Source organism: Dicentrarchus labrax, unplaced genomic scaffold (assembly GCF_905237075.1).
Source record: "Dicentrarchus labrax unplaced genomic scaffold, dlabrax2021, whole genome shotgun sequence".
Classification (NCBI taxonomy): Eukaryota; Metazoa; Chordata; class Actinopteri; family Moronidae; genus Dicentrarchus; species Dicentrarchus labrax.
The window spans coordinates 25,042,914-25,061,761 of record NW_026136715.1 but is presented as its reverse complement, the minus strand read 5'-3'; the positions used below and the strand labels follow the sequence as shown (position 1 = coordinate 25,061,761).

The 18,848-nt window shown below is 41.9% G+C and overlaps 1 protein-coding gene across 4 annotated transcripts in view; it reads left to right on the top strand.

Moving 5' to 3' along the window:
- plxnb1a (plexin b1a) overlaps positions 1–18,848 on the top strand; it is a 69,123-nt gene that overhangs the window by 18,969 nt on the left and 31,306 nt on the right. For all 4 annotated transcript variants that reach the window (XM_051425172.1, XM_051425174.1, XM_051425175.1 and 1 more), the window contains 4 exons: positions 13,282–13,383; positions 13,894–14,767; positions 14,954–15,196; positions 16,975–17,157. In XM_051425172.1, coding sequence (XP_051281132.1) covers positions 13,904–14,767; positions 14,954–15,196; positions 16,975–17,157 — 1,290 coding nt within the window. In that variant the 5' untranslated portion in view covers positions 13,282–13,383; positions 13,894–13,903. The remainder of the gene's footprint in view (positions 1–13,281; positions 13,384–13,893; positions 14,768–14,953; positions 15,197–16,974; positions 17,158–18,848) is intronic.

Genomic DNA, 18,848 nt, shown 5'->3' with positions numbered 1-18,848 from the left:
ATTGGAGCATTTTGTAGTCTTCATTTAGCCTCCGCCCTGCATGTACTGATTCACTGGTCACTCACCAGTGAGGTATCTTCCAGTCTTCCAGGTTTCTTGTAATATTTGACTAAATCTGTGGTTACCTTGTTATACTAGTGTCATTTGTTATTGAAATGGCTCAACCCTGAAACAGTCTGCTTTACAGATTATCAAATAACATATGCTTTATTAGTAATTAATATATTTTGTCATTGAGATGAAGGTCTGAAAGTTAAAGATTTGTAAAGCCTAGTTTATACTTCTGTGTTGAAGCTAGCCTGACGTGCACCTCCTCAGAAATGTAACTACACATTGGAGCGAAGTAGACCACAACAACTGTGATTGGTCCACAGTCACCGTTGTTTGAACACGAAGAAACTCAACAGTGTCATGAACCCCCCACTGCCAACAAGCGTTTTGTTGGGACAAAGATCACTTGTTTAGGCTCAACTCAGCCTTTAGTCAGTAGTATGCTGCATTTGTGGACTTTGTATAGTATTGTTTGTGTGCACCATTTTGGATCTAGTTCATATTATTTTCTGGCGTCTAGACACAATAATGAAAACATAATCATTCATCATCATGGATGTGGGTCTATGGATAGCATAGCATCTTATTTGGTCTCCACTTTGGTCCAGACTAGAATATCTCCACAGCTATTGGATGGATGGCCATGAAATGTGATCAGACAGGGCTGGGTTTGAATTGATTATCAAAAGCAATTGTTTTTCTGTCAATCACCCAATCGATTAATCGACTAATCATTTTATCTCAGCACACGGAACTAGTAAACATGGTAAACATTGTACCTGCTAACATTAGCATTGTGATTGTGAGCATGTTGGCATGCTAACATTAGCTCTTAGTCTTATTGGACAGTGTGCTGCTCTCTGGCTCTGATTTTTATTCATTTTATTAAAACAATAATAACACTTTCCTGGCTGTTTTGAGAAGCTGAGATCAATGAAACCGGTCAGTGTTGTATGACAGTGTTTCCTACACAAGGTGTTCATTCCACTTGAGCAGATATACCCTATGACACGTTCCTCTATCCGCGCAGCTCAATCACTTATATAGATTTCTTTCTGCTTCAGTAGCCGTTTCCAGCTGGCCTTTGTTAATGTTCTTGAAAGCATTATAATTTTAAAGCTGTTTAACCAGCCGTCTCTACTTTTGTGTAAGGACCACACTGGGACCAGGAAGTACCCACCAGTAGCTACCCAATGAGCAAAAACCCAGTAGGACTGTTGAGTGCGGTCTGGAATGAAATGTGAATTAGGAACGCCTGTCACTGGTCCCCTTTTAGGGATTCAGTGGGATTATGTCTGCATGGGTGCCCTGGCTGCAGATGAAACACGTCTGGGATGAAAGTAGGCAGCCTTTGCATGCATGCACACCGAGGTGAACAGCCATGCCAGTGAGGTACTCAGCCCAAGTGTTGTTGTGTTGTTTTTCCTGTGGTTTAACAGTCAGGTAGCCCCCAGTGACAAACAAACGCTGATTAATAAAAGGGTGCTCTGTCTCACCGCCACAGATAGATGCTAAATCAACATCAACAATTTTGGATTTTGAAAGATTCACCATTATGTTTTTTTATATTCATTACAATAGATCCTAATAGACATTTTAATAGAAAGTTGTGTTAATTTATGTCAGGGCTGACGCACATACACAAACACCTTAAAGGTTGCAGACGCCCATGCTGATATTTGATTTTTCAGCAGACAGAGCAGTCAGTGTTTCAGCAGAACTGACCCTACAACAGCTCTTTCATCTGGCTGCCAGTAGGGTGGCAAGTTCAGGTCACTGCTCCCAACTCTGCAAGCACCAATTGGCAAATACATAAACCTGATAAAGACATAAACATGTATCTCAGTTTCCCTTACAATTGGCCCTTCTTATGTCCCGCCCCTCTTTTCTCTGTGCTCCAATAACAGTTGACCAAGCCTCGGTCAGAACATCAGTCAAGTTTCTGGTTAAAAGATAAAAGCGACATGGGGCACCCTGGTAGCTCACCTGGTGGAGCTGGCCCCCCCTGTACCAAGGCAGAGTCCTTGCATATCTAAGTTTAGGAAAGAGAATATTTTTTTTACTTTATTTAAAAAACATTTGACAATACAACAAAAGATAATTCATAAGTCACAAAGTTTTTAGATTTTTAGATTTGCAGTTCTTTTACAAATAAGAAAAATAAATACATAAGGAAAGGAGAAATTGACTGAGGCTTGCTCTGGAGCACAGAGTAAGAGGGGGCGGGGCTTAGGAAGGTCCAATTAGAAAAGCCAAAGTTAATTTATCTTCAGGCTGCAGCTGTGTCCCAAACCTTTGCTGATAATGAAATAGTTGCTCAGCAGGAAGTCATTAAAATCAAACTGAAATTAAAATTGATTCCTGTTGTTAACAGTTGCTCAGTCCCACCTCCACCGAGCGGCGAGGGGGACACCTGTTGCTGACTTTTGACAGTCTGGTCATTTGCCATCACCACATCTGGAACCATGGATGCTAACTAGACCACCTCCTTCCTATAAAGCAGCTGCCAATGACTCAGCAGGGGTTGATGTAACGTGACAGAAAAGTAGCATCTAGTGGGAATCAGTGCTAACAAGTAAGCAATGTTAGCAAGTGAGGTTACCTGCTAACTTAAAGGACCAGTGTTTAGGATTTAGTGGCATCTAGCAGTGTAGCTGCAGATTACAACCCCCTCGCCTCACCCTCCTGTTCCACATGTGTAGGAGAAACAACAGTGGCTGCGAAAAACACGACAGGACTTTGAACAGCACAGTGGGTCCTCATAATGTTTGTTGTTGTCTTAAATCACTAACAATAGGCCTACATAATAAGACATTGAATGGAATTTTCTATAAATAAGTCCTAAAAATGTTTTATCTCCTTTTTAAAAAATGAAAAATATGGTCTTGCTTGCACATAAATGGAGGAGAATTAAAATTTATGTTCAACTTTTAGTCTGGTCTAACCTCAAGAGTATATTTTCCTAACGTTGTAATGATATAATGCTGGAACGTTTATCACCGCCCGTCCTACAGGGACAACAGCCGCAAAGAATCCCTGACTAAACATTTAGAGTATGTGTGGCATCCAGATAGGCGCCTGAGATACCAGGCACGGTGGCCAGAGAGGGAGAGACAGGCGAGAGGATTTGTTGAGAGGGGTGATACAGAAGGGGACGTGAGACTGGCTCCACTTAGCATGTTATGAGTCAAAGGTTTGCCAGGGGTCACGAGCTGCAAACTCATTCATGAATAAAACAAATCTTGTTCTCAGATCCTTGTTTCAAACTCAAACCTCCAGCAGTACGTTCCTCGGGGAATAGATGGGGGGTTCTTTGGGCTTATTCTGGGCTTTTGAGAAGACATACTGCATGTTTCATAACTGTAAACTTATTAAACTGGAGGATGGGCAGAAAGCAGAGCAGATTTTCTTCCCTCAGTCCAGACATATTAGCAATAACACTGTGGTTCGCTATCACTGGTCTTGTGGCTGGATATGTCATATATGTTTTTTTCATTGTGGACTGTGTAATTCAATAATAAAGCAGAAAATCCGGCTTGATGTCTCCCAGAGCTCCCTGAATCATAAAATGACACTGAAATAATTTAACTGAAGATGTGCTTTCTAAAAAAAAAAAAAAAGAAAAAGAAAAAAAATGCTAAGAAGCATCTCTGGCCTTATAAAGGGACAGAGGAGAGCACCAGTGTAGACCACAGACAGTGTGACAAGCTGATTAAAATGCCCACAGACTGGGAGAGCTAGACCTCCACTCTCTATTCACTCGACCCAGGCACGTCGTCACGACAACGAAGGACGACAAAGGGCTTTCTCAGGCTATTGAGTGCTGTGAAAGAAGAGGCGGCCGTGTGTGTGTGTGTGCGTGTGACTTGGAGTGGACATGTGGCTGTACGAGCCGTAGGTGGTAATGTATGCAGACCATCCACAAACAAATGAATACGCATGCACGTCCCACTGCCACCTCCTTAGCATTCTGCCACACAATGACCATGCCAGCGCGTCCTCGATGACGTGATGCTTCACCCGAGCATATGGCCAGTCTAAATTCAGACCCCAAGCTAGCCACAGACGAGCTATTTAAGCTTTCTTTGTCTTTTTTATAGACAGAATGCAAATGAACTTTGTCTTTTCATTTCTCCAGTCACTTCTTTTCTCTTTACTGTGGAAGTATCTGTGGAAATGAACAGGACAGATTCAGTGTAATTGATAGTGGCTTCAAACCTCAATCAAAGTCTGAACTATCACCCTGAATCTGGGTAGCCTTGCAACTTAGGAGAGGAATCAACATTTGTTTCTCTTACTTAACAAGTAAGTAACTGCTCAGTTCAGTACTGGTCTTGGTGAGGCTTAAGGTAAGATTACAGTTACTGTCGCTTTTGTCAGCTTCCAATCGCTCAATTCCAATTTTCAGCTTGTTTGAGTTTAAAGGAATAGTTTAACATTTTGGGAAACGTGCATATTCGCTTTTCCGTCTCAGAGTTAGACAAGAAGATCGATACCACTCTCACTCCGAATCTACAGCCAGCAGCCAGTTAGCTTAGCTTAGCATAATGATGGGTAACCAGCCACTAGCCTGGCTCTGTCCAATGGTGACAGCATCTTCCAGCCCATCTAAAGCTGTACAAAAGCATAGTGATAATGTTTCTTGGCTGTGTGCAGCGACGTCCAGGAAGTCTTTTTCATCTCCAAATAATGATGTACATCCCTATCACATATGCTTTATATTTAAGGATACTGCGCCTCCCTGAATTCCTTTAGTGCAGGTTTATAAATGCACATTCATCTTAAAAAGACTTGCAGCTGCAGAGTTTGGCCCAGTAAGCAAACATAGGCCACTGTACTGTACTGTCAGTTGGGCAAGTTGAAGTTTAAAAGTTTTTTGCTTTGCCATCTATTCCTCTCTTTTTCTCACATTGTCATCCAGTGTGGCCGACTGGCTGACTCTCCGATGGGAGGCCAGAAGAACTGAGGTCTGTAATTGTGGCAGGATTTGTTGGCTGCTCTCTGCGCTGTTGTGATCCAACCCTGTCAGTAGAGGCTCTTTCTAAGGATCTGACCACCAGCCACTTAACACTCACACTCACACACACACACACACACACACACACACACACACACACACACACACCGCACACACACTACCAGTGTTATTATCAAAATTTTATTACATGCTCCCTTTTAGTTTTGGTTCACAATGCTCTATTTGAAGTAGGTTGGGCTGTGAGGACCATGTATTCCCATCAAACTATATCCAAACATGCATTTTTAGATTTATAACAGACATGCTTATTAAGTGGCCATATTTTACCGCGCTCAGGGCCACTTGGGTCCCACAGTCGTTTGCCTGTCCGCGGTTAAAAAGTTAAAATGGGCCTCAGCTGCTATTGTCAATCATTTTCATTCTCTTTCTCCTTCTGATTAAGCCTGTCTACCCCCTGCGTCTTCCTCCTGACTGCTCTTTGATCCTTGTGCCTGTTGAATGTTGAACTGAAGAATTACAGCACCATCAGTTCCAGGCTGTCATATTTCCGTGACAGCACTAGTCTCCCCTTTCTCCCACCTAGTCAAAGTCAGGAGGTCAAAGTCGTTGTTGTATTCTCAGAGGAACCTTTTGCACCTTACAATGAACATCTCAGTCTGCTCTCCTATTAGATACCCATCCATATACAGATACAATGGACATATACATTTTCAGGTAGTATTATAATATAGATTTATTAGTAATGAATTAGTAATAAATACTATTACTAGGGATTTCAAAAAGTGCAGGATGTCAAAATATTTGAAACCCCAAATTGTTAAAAATAACAAATATGTATATGACATCATGAAATAAACATTCAAGTGAATGAACAGAGTACAATATACAAAAGATACAATAAATTGTGAAATTATTTAATAAAATAAAACTCATTATGAGTACTATACTATTTCATCATTCTAGATTATGTCTGTAGTTCATGCTTCTTTCATTATAAACATTTTTATTTCATGTTGACGTTTTTCTTCATGATGCTTTTATTTTATTTGGAAAATTTGACATAAAGCCAGACTTTTTGAAATAAAAGTGCTAATTTTATTAGATAATATTTCATAATATTCTGATCAGTTGACTTTTAATTATTACACTATGTATTGAGTCATTTATAGACTGGCCTCTGTTTATTATGATGTCTTTCTTTATGTCTTAATCACCTTTTTCACAGCAGGCATTTTGACTTGTTATGGTAGACAAAACACAGGTTCTATTCAAGAGAAACAGTGTGAGGGTGAACCAACATGCACAATACACCAGGACCCTGGAACTGAAGCAACTAAATGTAGCCATCATTCATTTTTATTTAAAAAATTTAAAATTTAAATTTTTATTTCATTTTTTTTCCTACTGTAAGATGTCAAAATGTCTTCTGTGAATGCCTATTTAATTATTTACCGTTGAACACAAATAAATACAAAATACAAATGGTATATTGATGAAGTTACTTCTTGGCCATCACTGATAAAGCATTTTGTAAAAGAGAGCTGGTGTGTTGAATGAGGATCATGTGTAGAATATAGATTATGAAAGATCATCAATAATAGATTATAGCAGATAAAAGTCCATTGGTCCTACAGTGGATTTCTGGTTGTGCGTGTCATGCTGTACCAAGCAGCTAGACTTAACACCTGCTTTTCCCAGGGAGAGTGTTACTGTCTCCAGGGTGAAAAGATCCTGTCATAAAACGGTCTGAGCGAGTGTGTGAGTGTGTGCACATGAAAAAAGTGTGTTGTGTCTCTGCACTTCTGTAGATGTGTGTGTGTGTGTGTGTGTGTGTGTGTGTGTGTGTGTGTGTGTGTGTGTGTGTGTGTGTGTGTGTGTGTGTGTGTGTGTGTGTGTGTGGAGACTCTCTTTCCAAGGGAAGTGGCTTTTATCCTGTGTCCGTTCAGTGCAGCCACTTGGTCGGAGAGCCCTGAAAGGGACACTATTCCCTCCAGCGGCAGACAGAGAGCCCCTTCAGCACACCGGAGGGACCTACAGAGAGACCCTCTGTGTCTGCATGTGAACTGAGGGGAGAGAGATGGCCATTGACCCTAACGAAGGCGACGGAAATGGAAAGGGGCCAAGCATGTGTACATCTGCCTCTCATAATATTAGCGCTCTCACTGATCTAACCATCTAAGTAGGGTCTCGCAACCAGCAACTCCGCTGTATGTGGATGTACTTACTGGATGTAAATGTGGATTGGAACTGGCATGAAGGGTGTGATCACACCTCCAGTTTGTTGCGTTTGGGCTCAACTACAGTTGTAGACGAGTGTGTTTAGGTTCACTGATGTGACAGTTGGGTTCGCACTCACAGTAGCTTTTTTTATTGGGAGTTTTGGGCACCTGTTGTCCCATCAGGCTAAAGAGGTCATTGGCAGAAAGGTGTCCAAATATGTCATGTCTTCTTTGGTCCTCACACTACGTAAAAAAAACGCTCAACATGAACATAATTTTGCTGTGCTTTGTGTTCCAAGCTTGAGAAACTGCTAGCTATCATATATACCCCTAAGGGCTTGGTCACACCAGCGAAATTGTGGATTGTAATTAATTCATATCAACTGTAGTGATCAGTGCTCATCTGGAGTAAATTCTTCAGTTGCTTTTGTACTTTTGTTTAAAGTTAACAAGCTAATTCGTGTCATTGACCAACAGCAATCTGTCTTGACAGCACTAACCTTTGAGCAGCCAGACAGAACTGGAGAGTCCAAAGTGGATCCCATCGTATTATCTGTGTCACACCACCATCCATTTCAATAGAATCCTGCTCTGTAGACTCTGTGTTTGCAATTTTTAATGTATGTTTTCGTTGTCGTTTGTCAGTCTTTCAGAAGGATTACAGACAAACTACTGGCCCAATTCTCATGAAACTTGGTGGAAGGGTGTAGCATGGGACCTAGGTAAACAAACCATCAGCGAGAAAATGTGTTATTTCTATGTATTTATTCTTAATGCCTCCCACTGGATCAGATTCCCCTTGACATCAATGAAACAAGGCTGTAGAAACACTACTTTTGTCCACAGGGACCATCAGAATCAACACAAAATGAAAGTTCATTGTATAGGCTTCAACATTGCGAGGTGTCTATGGCAAAATTAACTAAAGTCATCATGCATTTGTGAATCCGTCGTAGTTAAAGTGAATGGTGTAGCGTGACCAAACATATAACAAAATATAATAGCCACCTCAAACATCACTGCACAAACAAAACACCTTGGCAGGGGTCTGCGCTCTCTGAGTGCCCTTACTTTGTGATATAGTTTGATGGCTTATAGAACTTCAGTTTTTCAATAGGGAGAATACTGCTGCCCTGTTTGCATTCTTTCATTCACTGAACAGAGAGTGGGGATTGTGTTGATCCACATTTGCAGTGGAGACACCTTTGCTAGTGTGTTACTGGAAAAACAGCCAAGTGTGAACCTGTCGTGATGTCACCAATTGGTTTGTGGAGTACCTATGGTTGTTGCCATGACAGTTTGTCAGAGCTAGCGGAGGTGATGTAATGCGAGTTGAGCTGCTCTCATTAGCTGTGTAGTTTTAACTCGCCTGTTCACATTCGATCTCATATTACAGCTAAACAGTACACTGAAATACTTCTATGATATACTGTGTATATGTATTTGTTTCTGAAAGGATTTTAGGTGAGAAATAGTCAATGCAGTAACAGAATCTTGATTCATATTTAATCAGCATTGCCTAGTTTGACAGTTTGTGTTAAACTGGACTAACTCAGAGTGATCTGTCAATTAAAGGTAGCCACGCCTAAAAGCATACTCTGCTGTATCGTCTATAAATGGGACCATAATTTACTAAATGAACGTCATGCTGTTTGGAAAAAGACTTGAAACTAGAGATTGAGACCATAAACTCATTAGGAAACTGTTTACTGAACTAATCAAGTGAGAAGTCGGGTCATTTCATTTCCATTAAACTGCATGGTATCGTTTTTTATTGCAGCCAATGGAGATGCCCCCTGCTGGCCTTTACATAGAATTCAAGTTAGACATTTCTGCATTGGCTTCACTTTTCAGACCCGGTAGCTCTGTCCATTATATATACTGTCAATGAAAACAGAAGATTTAAAAGTCGTTCTTCAGCTTCCCACTTAGGTTGTCTACACTATCAGTTGCACCTTAGAAGTAGGAGAAAACACTTGTAAAGGCACCAAGAGTTGCATTTTCAGGCTTTTGTTTCAGCTTAACTCTGTCCACTCCCTACTTCTAAATCAATTCCAAGTGTTTACTGTCAAACGTTGTCCGTGTCTGTTCTGTATCTTGTCACTGGTAGCCTGCGTGTGGTCAGTGAAAGTCTTGTGGAACTCAGGCAGACACTCTGCTAGTCTCTCTACTGTACTCACTGGATGGGATCCACAGATGATAGTGTTGCACAGTCTGGGGCCCTGGGGCGAGACGCCAGCCAACCCACCAGAACATAACAATGCTAGGCAGTGCTCCATGGCTCCGGGCCCAATGTCCCCCACTGTCCCTGTGCTGCTGACCCCACATATTTTATGGGGTCTTAGGCGTTCAGTGGGCTGTCATGGCTCATTAGGAGCTTTAAAAATGAACTTGCACAGCAGACTCTCTCAGTGATTAATAAACATGGACAGAGAGAGAAAGGCAGTCAGATAGGAATGGTTAGGGCAAAAGTTCACTGATGAGACCACTTTCAGAGAGGTTTATGGAGGTCTTTAAATACACTTGTTGGCGCACACAACACACACAAACTGCTTTACTACTGCTGTTGATTGGGATGGGTAGGTCACCCTGCCATCAGCAGCGAAAACAAACCATCATCCTGGGTTTTAGATGAGAGTTTTAGTCAGACTCCTGTTTCAGAGGCTTTTTCTAACCCAACAGCCCGAAAATTCTAAGGAAGTCCATTTATATCTTTGCTTTTATGTAAATATATACACCATAGTTTCTTTGGGAGCCCCCTTTCCCCTCCCGAATTTCAGCTGACAGTCTAATGGTCTACCAGAGGTTATTTATAGGTTTTTGGACTGTGCCCCATGGCCGAACAAGCTGCATACCAGACACAACTGATGAACTCTGGAGATTGTTGCATGAGAGAATCCGCCCCTCTGCTCCTCTAAAGGGTGGTGGTGGGATTTGCTTTACTAGCAAACATTTCCACAGTAGGACTGAAAGGAGATGTTTCGCTTTGACTGCTGCAATGGCCAGATGTAGTGAAAAAAGTTGAACCTCTCTAGGATCTGAACTTGCTTGTTATTAGTTTAAAAAGCATAATGACTACTGACTATTTAGTATGTTACAGAAAATCCCTATAGAGTGGTTTCGGTTGGAGGTGGAAAACACCAACTTTTATGTGGAAACTGTCAAGACATGGCTACCCGTGACAAACAAAGAGCACATATTGGTAAAACTGTTCCCATGAATCCCAACTTTTTTTGAAACATAGAAGGATGTGTAAGATTGGTCATTTAGTTGATAAATTAAGTGAAATTGTTGAATAGCACCAAAAGGTTTCCGATGTCGAAAGAAATATCTAAATTTGGACTTCCCCTCTCTAACCACAGATGTATTTCTCATCCCTCTGTTCTTCCCCTCCATATCCACTCTGTCCCACACCACACTCTGAGCTCATGGTAGCTGGTAGGAAACCATCATTGCTGGTTGGTAAGAGGAAGTTCCCATGGCGATGGGGTCGTCATGGGCTATAAATATGTTTACTGCTTCATGTTGGCCGGTCAAAGAGCAGGTGAGGACGCCTGCTCAAAGCAGCAGTGAGAATTTGTCTGGAGTTGTTCCCAGGCTCTCTCTTACAGAGGCACCAAATTATCCTTTTTAGCCTAAGTACTTGTTTTTAGTTGTTATTCAGGAAAATTCCCGAATAAAGGGAGATGGGCTTTAGAAATGTTAAAATGATCTAATTCCACCCAACTGGAAAACAAAAATATATAGTTTCATCGTTGCTGTAGTCAGTGGCTTCATGGTCCTATTTTGTGTCTGAAAACTTTTTTATTCTAGCACACCAACCTCAGCCATGTTACAGTGAGGCTTTTGATAAATAACACAAGTTCCCTCTTACAAATGAAACATTAAATTCATAAGAAATAAATCACATCCTTCCTCATTGTACACTCAGGGGCTTTCCTGCTACTGCCTTACTTGTTCTGGAATGACCAGTAGCTTATGATGGCTAATGTCTGCATACATAAGATGCTTATTATTGTGTAAAGCTGCATGCTGACTTTGTGACTCATCTCAACTTGTGCTTTATGTTGTATTTTAACATTTACTATTATCCTGTAATTGTACCTTATGGCCTCAGTGGCTGGTAAATAGTTACATGGTCTTGCTTTAACATCTATGACAGATAAGACTAAAGTCATGCTAACTGCTCTGTGGCCTGTACAGTAATGCTTTGAGCTAAATGCTAACATGCTCACTACGACAACGCCAATATGATTTTTCATTGTGTGAATATGTTTGCATGACAATTAGCAGGCACAATACTAGGGCTGCAACTAACGGTTGTTTTCATTATCCACAAATGTCAAAAAATGGTGAAAAATGTTGATCACTGTTTCCCAAAGACCAAGCTAACGTCATGAGGTGTTGCAAGGCCTTCTTGATTTTTCTAGAAAACTATCAACAGTAGGCCTGTATCTCTGCATTAGGTTAACTTCTGTGAAGAAATTTACATTGTCTTATAAAAAAACAATAGTCCAGCATCAGGGACAAGAGAACCAACACTTTTTGTCAAAAAAGAAACCTATTAAGTATGTGTGATTGTTAAAAATGATAAAAAAAAAAAAAAAAAAAAAACATAATACAGACAGAGAATTGTATAAAAGGTTCCCTAAACAGGAATTAATCTGCTCAAAATTCATCCATTGACACAAACGTCTTGCAGTTACTGAATTCACTATTTGGGTTACTTTTTAAATTTAAGTTGATGATGGTGCTAAATGAATCTTTAAGGGATTACTAAAGTTATAACACTTTATCCTGAGGTGAGCCTGAATGCCTGTACAGAATTTCATTGAAATCCAGGGAATAGTTGTTGGGATACTTTATCACAGAGCGGAGTGGTGGACCGACCCAAGCATCCAATCTGACCACATTACCATCCGTAAAGATTCACACCACCAACGTGGCACAAGAGAACTTGTATCTGAGCGCTTTAGCAGATTTGGATCAATAAAACATGAGGCATACAGAATGAGTTTGTTTTATATATATATTTCATAAAGACAGTTCCTGTCTCAAAGGACTGTGTGGATTTTCAGGCCTGTTTAACAGACTGTAATGGCCACTCTTCTTGACATTCACACACATACATACTGAAATCCTTTGACAGTGGGCGTGGAGGTTATTACTTATTATACTTCTTATTCTGCTCATGAATAAGTGAAGAGGGCGCCTGAGACTCCCCCACTTACCAGACACATACTAAGACACATGCACCTGCTCCTGTATGGCCCTCGGTTATGTGCACACGCACAAACACGCACACAAATCCACACCCACACTCACAGCTTCCTGGTCTACTCCCTTTCAACCCCCCTCGTCTTTGTCCTGATTGCAGCCCCAGGGGGTGGACAGTTAGGTGAGATGGCACTGCATGTCTAATGTCTTACTAATCTATTCACATTGCAAGGTAATGGTGCACAATATTGCATTTTTAGCTAAATCTCACACTCTTCACATTTCCTTTCTCTGCCTTTATGCAGGAGTGTTGAGGCATAAATAATACTTCCTAGTTGTAGTATGTAAATTGTATTCTGCGTATCTAATTGTTACATATTTCCAGTTTAAGAGTTGCTCGATACACTATGGTGTACAGGAGTTATTTATTTATTTCTGTGTGACCTTTCTCAGTGAGGTCAGTGAAAGGTCTGAGAAACCTGTTCAATAATTAAAGTGGGTTTTTATCTCTAATGCGAAGGCTCTCACTGTCCACAAACCACTCTCCTCAGAGGTGTTGAGTGATGGTTGTGGAAAAGGGAAATGAGAGTTGTTGTTCTGAATGTTTCAGCTGAAAGGGATGCTGCTGCTGCTGCTGGTTTCTCAATGAATACGCTCTACACAAGTGGTATAAACACTGTGTGAGAAATCATATGCCAGATGTTGTGACATTTTGATGACCCTAAGACGAGACGAGACGAGACAAGACAAACACCTTGAATGTTGCTTCTATATGTCTCTTAGTCATGCCATGTTCTTTGTCTCCTCTCTCTCCAGATGAATAATCCCCTAACAGTTGCAGACAGAGAGGAAAGGAATGGGATATGACTCCAGGTGATAAGGAGAAGGAAGTCTTCAGTTTAACAAAGAACATAGATGGTGAGACATTTTCCTTGAAAGCTGCATTTGAAGGATAGGCCTCTCAGTTTACATTTTTATATTTTTGTTTTTTTTCAATAAAACCAACGGAAAGACCAAAACCAACAGTGCTTTAGTCTGTCTGTGAATATTTTCAAACTTGTCTGTGACACGGCCCAAACAAATAATACCGGCTGACCGATATTATCGAACAATATTGGCCTATAGCACACAGATTGGTATCGTATTGGTGAAGATGTTATCTGATATTCACTGATATGAAAAATATTTTAGAACATGACATCCTTTAATATATTTCTGTATGTGCTTTGAATAGTAAGAGCTAGCAAGAAAGCTAGCTTAGCTTTTTAAGAGGTTCAATACATTTATCTCAACCTAAACCTAATCTCTCTTAACACTCTTAAACTATACTCAACTATATGGAAGCGGCTTTTAGTCTTATTACATGTTGATTTTTAACCTCAAACATCTGCCTGTGAGGGCCTCTAACCCTGCTGTTTTTTTCCACAGAATATTTGCCATGCTACATGGGAAGGCTCTAAACTCCACCCTGCTCTTGCTCCTCATCCTCATCATCTTTACCACTGCCCATGGTCACTCCTACCCTCGTTTTTCCCGTAATGACACTGAATTCCAGCACCTGGTGCTCCACCCAGACCCCTCCGTGGGGACGGTGTACGTGGGGGCCAGGGACCACCTCTTCCAGCTGGACGGATCAGACGGACTCCGGCTGGACCAAGAGGAGACGACCGGTCCCGTGAGCGACAGCAAAGACTGCCTTCCCCCAGTCACTGAGTTGAACTGTCCCCAGGCCAGGAGAACCAGTAATCATAACAAATTACTGCTGGTGGATCCAAAGGCGTTGGAGTTGATCACCTGCGGCAGTATCCACCAGGGCACCTGCCAGAAACGGAGCCTGGCATCCATCAAGAAGGTCCTCTTCTCCACCGAGAGGCCAGTGGATACGCAGTATGTTGCGGCCAATGATCCGTCAGTGTCCACTGTGGGGCTGGTGGTGGGCCTTCGTGGCGGGGAAAGGACAGTGATGTTTGTGGGTAGGGGCTATACAGCCAGCCACCCACCCATCTCCACCCGCCACCTTTCATCGGAACCCATCTTTTCCTACGAGGAGACGGCTAAGCTGGCCGTGGCCGGGCGTCTGTCAGAATACGACCACCATTTTGTGATGGCGTTCACACGGCGTACGTATGTGTACTTCTTGTTTTACCGCCGTGACATCAAGTCAACATTGAGGGAGTACCGGACCTATGCCGCGAGAGTATGCCTGGATGACACCTCCTATTATTCCTATGTGGAAGTTCCCCTTGTTTGCCGATCGCCTTCATCTCCCTCCAGGACTTACAACCTGCTGCAGGCTGCCCAGGTACGTTCTATGTGTCCATGCTTCTGTCTCCAAAATACTTGCTCTACAGGGAGCAACAAATCAAAATATAGCTTCTGTAAGTGTGAATTTCAAGTCTGGCTTTGAGGAATTGGTTGACATCAAGGTTAAACTGATGCTCGCTGTGTTTAACTTTGCTGAGTTTTTCCCACGCCTTTGTTGCAACAGGTGGGCCAAGGTGTGGGCAGGGAAGGCGAGGATCTGCTGGGAGTGTTCTCCACCCGCGTCGGCTCCACAAACAACAGCCCCTTGGATGCCTCGGCTCTGTGCGTTTACCCGCTGGATGAGCTTGACAGACACATCAACTCCACCCGAGACCTCTGTTACACCCAGGACGGCCGGGTGGAGGGAAGAGGAGAGGTGGCCTACATAGAGTACGAGGTCAAGTCCAGCTGTGCCAACCTGCCCATGGTAAAGATACGGTAGATAGGGGAATACAATTAAATGTTTTCGGCGTTTCACGCTCTGGTGGGAAAAAAAGGAAAACATTTTGTAGCTCTGGTCTTTTAAACCAATTATTTTGTCAATAACTCATATGAGACTGTCAAATTAATGTTTGTCTTTGGTCCACAGAATTGCATTGTATTGTTTTCTCCTGCTTTGTTTGCTTGTTACAACATGGATACTGGCCATATAGAATACATTAGGGATATACATCATGGTAAATTATTTCCTGCTGTCTCTATGTACCTTAAGTATATTGACTCAGTTGGTTTCAGTGGTCACTGAAAGACAAAACAGAAAGTAGAGCACAGTAACAAAGGACGTCTGGATTGCCAAGATTAAGCCGAGAAACAGGAAGAAATGAAGGCAGGCAAGCCTTGTAATGAGCCCCTCGTTGAAAAGACCAAAGCTCCCAGATGCCCCTGGAGTAGCTTTGCCCAGCTGCAGTCCTCCAATGACCCCCTCTGCTGCCCTGCAGCCGCTCAGGTCCCGGCAGCCCTCAGAACCATTTAATGGGATCGTTAGGGATCAATAAACCAAACTAACCCTGAATCAGCTGTGCTGCTGCTTAATGAGCTCTGACAAGGAAGGATAGGAGTTCTTTTGAAACCTACTGACATAAGAGCACAGAGAGTGAGAGAGAGAGAATGGAAGGGGGGATATACATGGGAATGGAAAGACTAGCATACAGAGCGACAGGGACAAAGAAAATAATCTAGGGGAAGAAAAGGGAATGCTGAAAGAAAAATAGATGATTGAAAGATGAGAAGGACGATGAGAGAGATGCATTAGATCACAGTTTCCCTTGCAAGAACGATAATCCTATTTTTATTTCATAAACTCCAAGTAGACTAAAAAAAGACGTCTCATTCTACTTCCTCCTTCAGGGCCAATTATCTGGAGCCAGAGCTCGGAGACTTACTGGAAAGCAGGATTTGGAGGGGTTGTTTTGCCGAACCAAAAGAGCGAGTTGGCTGTGCCCGTATGAGTCTACTTTAATCTATGGTGCAATCCTCTTATGATGAATTAAGAGGATTCAAAGGCTCTGAGGCAGTCATAGGAAAGAATGGGTGACAGATTGAAAGGACCTGAATATGAATTTGTTAGTCTGAAGCTTAGGTGTTTGAGACACTAGGATCAATAAAACAAAAATAATCTGTAACAATGGAAAGTTTTTGTTTCAAGCAATAAATAACTCAAAATGGCATCAATAAAACTCCCTGTTTCATGTTAACTTAAAGATCCCCTCCAGACAAGCATTAAGACATATACAACTGTCTTATATTTTCCTCAGAAAACAGTATAATATCCACATAAAAATCCTTAAAAGACATCTACTCCTTTTACCTCATTAAAACTTCCAGAATCTCTGAATATGCAAATGTTGTTCATTTCTAAAGTTTTCCTGTTGGACACAAGATGTCTACTACTTCACTGTAAAGTCCATTCTCAGTGTATGTGCACTGGTGGCTTCAAGTTTCTACATCACAATGTACAAGTTACATACTGGAACAGGACTGACTTCCAGACTATTTGTGATGTCGGATTTTCAATGAGCACAGAGAAACTTTCCACTTTCAGCAGATGAATGTGAAAACATCCTTCTAGTGTCAAACTCTGCACATACAGCATTCAAACAGCACACTGTAGGAACAAGAAGAAAGCACTCCAAACATTTTTTAGTAGAGGGGGTCTTTAAGGACAAACCAGCTAACCAATCTCTCTGTTGTGGTCATATGTTGCAGAATACCCTTAAGGCCTATGCTTGCGGCTCTGACCACACCCCCAGTCCAATGGCAAGCCGGGAACCGCTGGAAGCTAAGGCTGTGTGGCACACATCAGCTGCCCGTCTCACAGCTGTGGCCGTCAGTGTCAGACAGGGACACAGCATCGCCTTCCTCGGAGACTCCAAAGGGACTCTGCACAAGGTAGCTCCTCCCATGTGCTGTCATACGTACTTTTATTTTTGTGCCAGTTTCTCTCAGGGCCTTGAGCCTGCCCCAGCATGCACTAGGTGGAGGGCAGGGAGACACCATGGACAATTAAGGCAGTTTCCCAATTTTCCATTCAAGACAATCACACAGGTTGGGTTTACTTAATACTGTGATCCCTGCAGCCCTTCCCTTGTGGCTGTTACCGCCTGCTCCTTCTAAGGATGTCTGTGAATCATTTCCCCACAAAGCAAACACACCTAAAACATTTGCAACCAATTACAGGGATTTTTCTCATATCCTTCCACATCGCTACAGCCTGGAAGATTCCAGTCATACCGACATTCATAGTTTTCCAACATACACATACTAGCATACCAGCATGATCCCATGCCTAATACATTTGCTTTCTGTTCTGTGGACTGCAGTATGTGATTGTTGGAGACTGGAACCTGATGCATTTTTGAGCTAATGTTTTTAAGAAGTGATACATTTTTTAAGTATTGTTGGAAGCCTAGTGCAGTGTATCTTCCAAAAAGAGATTTTTTGACTTTATTTGTCTAAGTACTGCTTTTTACAGTATTGTCCAAGTATTATCACCACCTTTTAGAACAACATCTGTATAGATCTGACAGTTAGGCTACATGTAGGGCTTGAGATAAGAGGATTGCGGACATAACTCTGCTGTGAGGTATTCGAGGAGTAGGTTATCTCCTAGTAGGTCCACTTTGCTCTGTATGTGCATGTGTGTGTTTGATGTGTGTGTGAAAGAGAGGGAGTGAGACAAAGAGTCAGACGTAGTGCTTTTAGGTAGCAGATCAAAGCAGCACTCCATGTAGCCATCTGAAGTAAGCTATTGTAACAGGATTATCGTATCACAGCAGGACAAATTCCACAGCATCCAGATACAGTGTGTGTGTGTGTGTGTGTGCTGTGTGTCTGTGTGTCTGTGTGCTGTGTGTGTGTGTGTGTGTGTGTCTGTGTGTCTGTGTGTCTGTGTGTCTGTGTGTGTGTGTGTGAGAAAGGCCCCTCTTGGTATTTTAGACCATATACCAGTGTATTTGTAATGACCAGTCTAACTGGGGACACAATTAGTGACACCAACTCGTTTTTAGTGCAGTTGTCAATAGTTTGGAATTGCAATGTTTTGGAAAATACAAAAAAATATTAGACGAGAACATTGATACTGTGTCATTCCGTTGAATATAAATACAATTTTAATATGATACCATATGTCGGTACACTAATTAGGAAGCTAAAACCAGCAAAGCAATCTCCCTACCAGCACCTCTAAAGCTCACAAACGAACAAGTTTTATCTTGTTTGTTGAAAGTGTACGTGGGGGTTAGGTGCTGGACTATTTCTTGGAACAGTGAGTCTTTTGGGCACTGTTGCCTGCCAACCGGCAGAGACTTGTGTTTTTTATGCCTTGGTTTTCGTATTGATTCATCGAACAAGATATGACATGCTGATTTATTAGCTTTACAGGAACTGGTAGGCAGACTTTTTTCACCTTTTCACTGTGCCAGGCTAGCTGGTTCACCATATCCTGGATTTAGCTTCGTATTTGGAATACAGACACGAGAGTCATATTGATAGAAGCAAGAAAGTGAATAAGCATTTTTCCTTATATTGCCTCTTCAATATGGCATCATATTCTCTATAAAATAAATATGACACGCAAAACA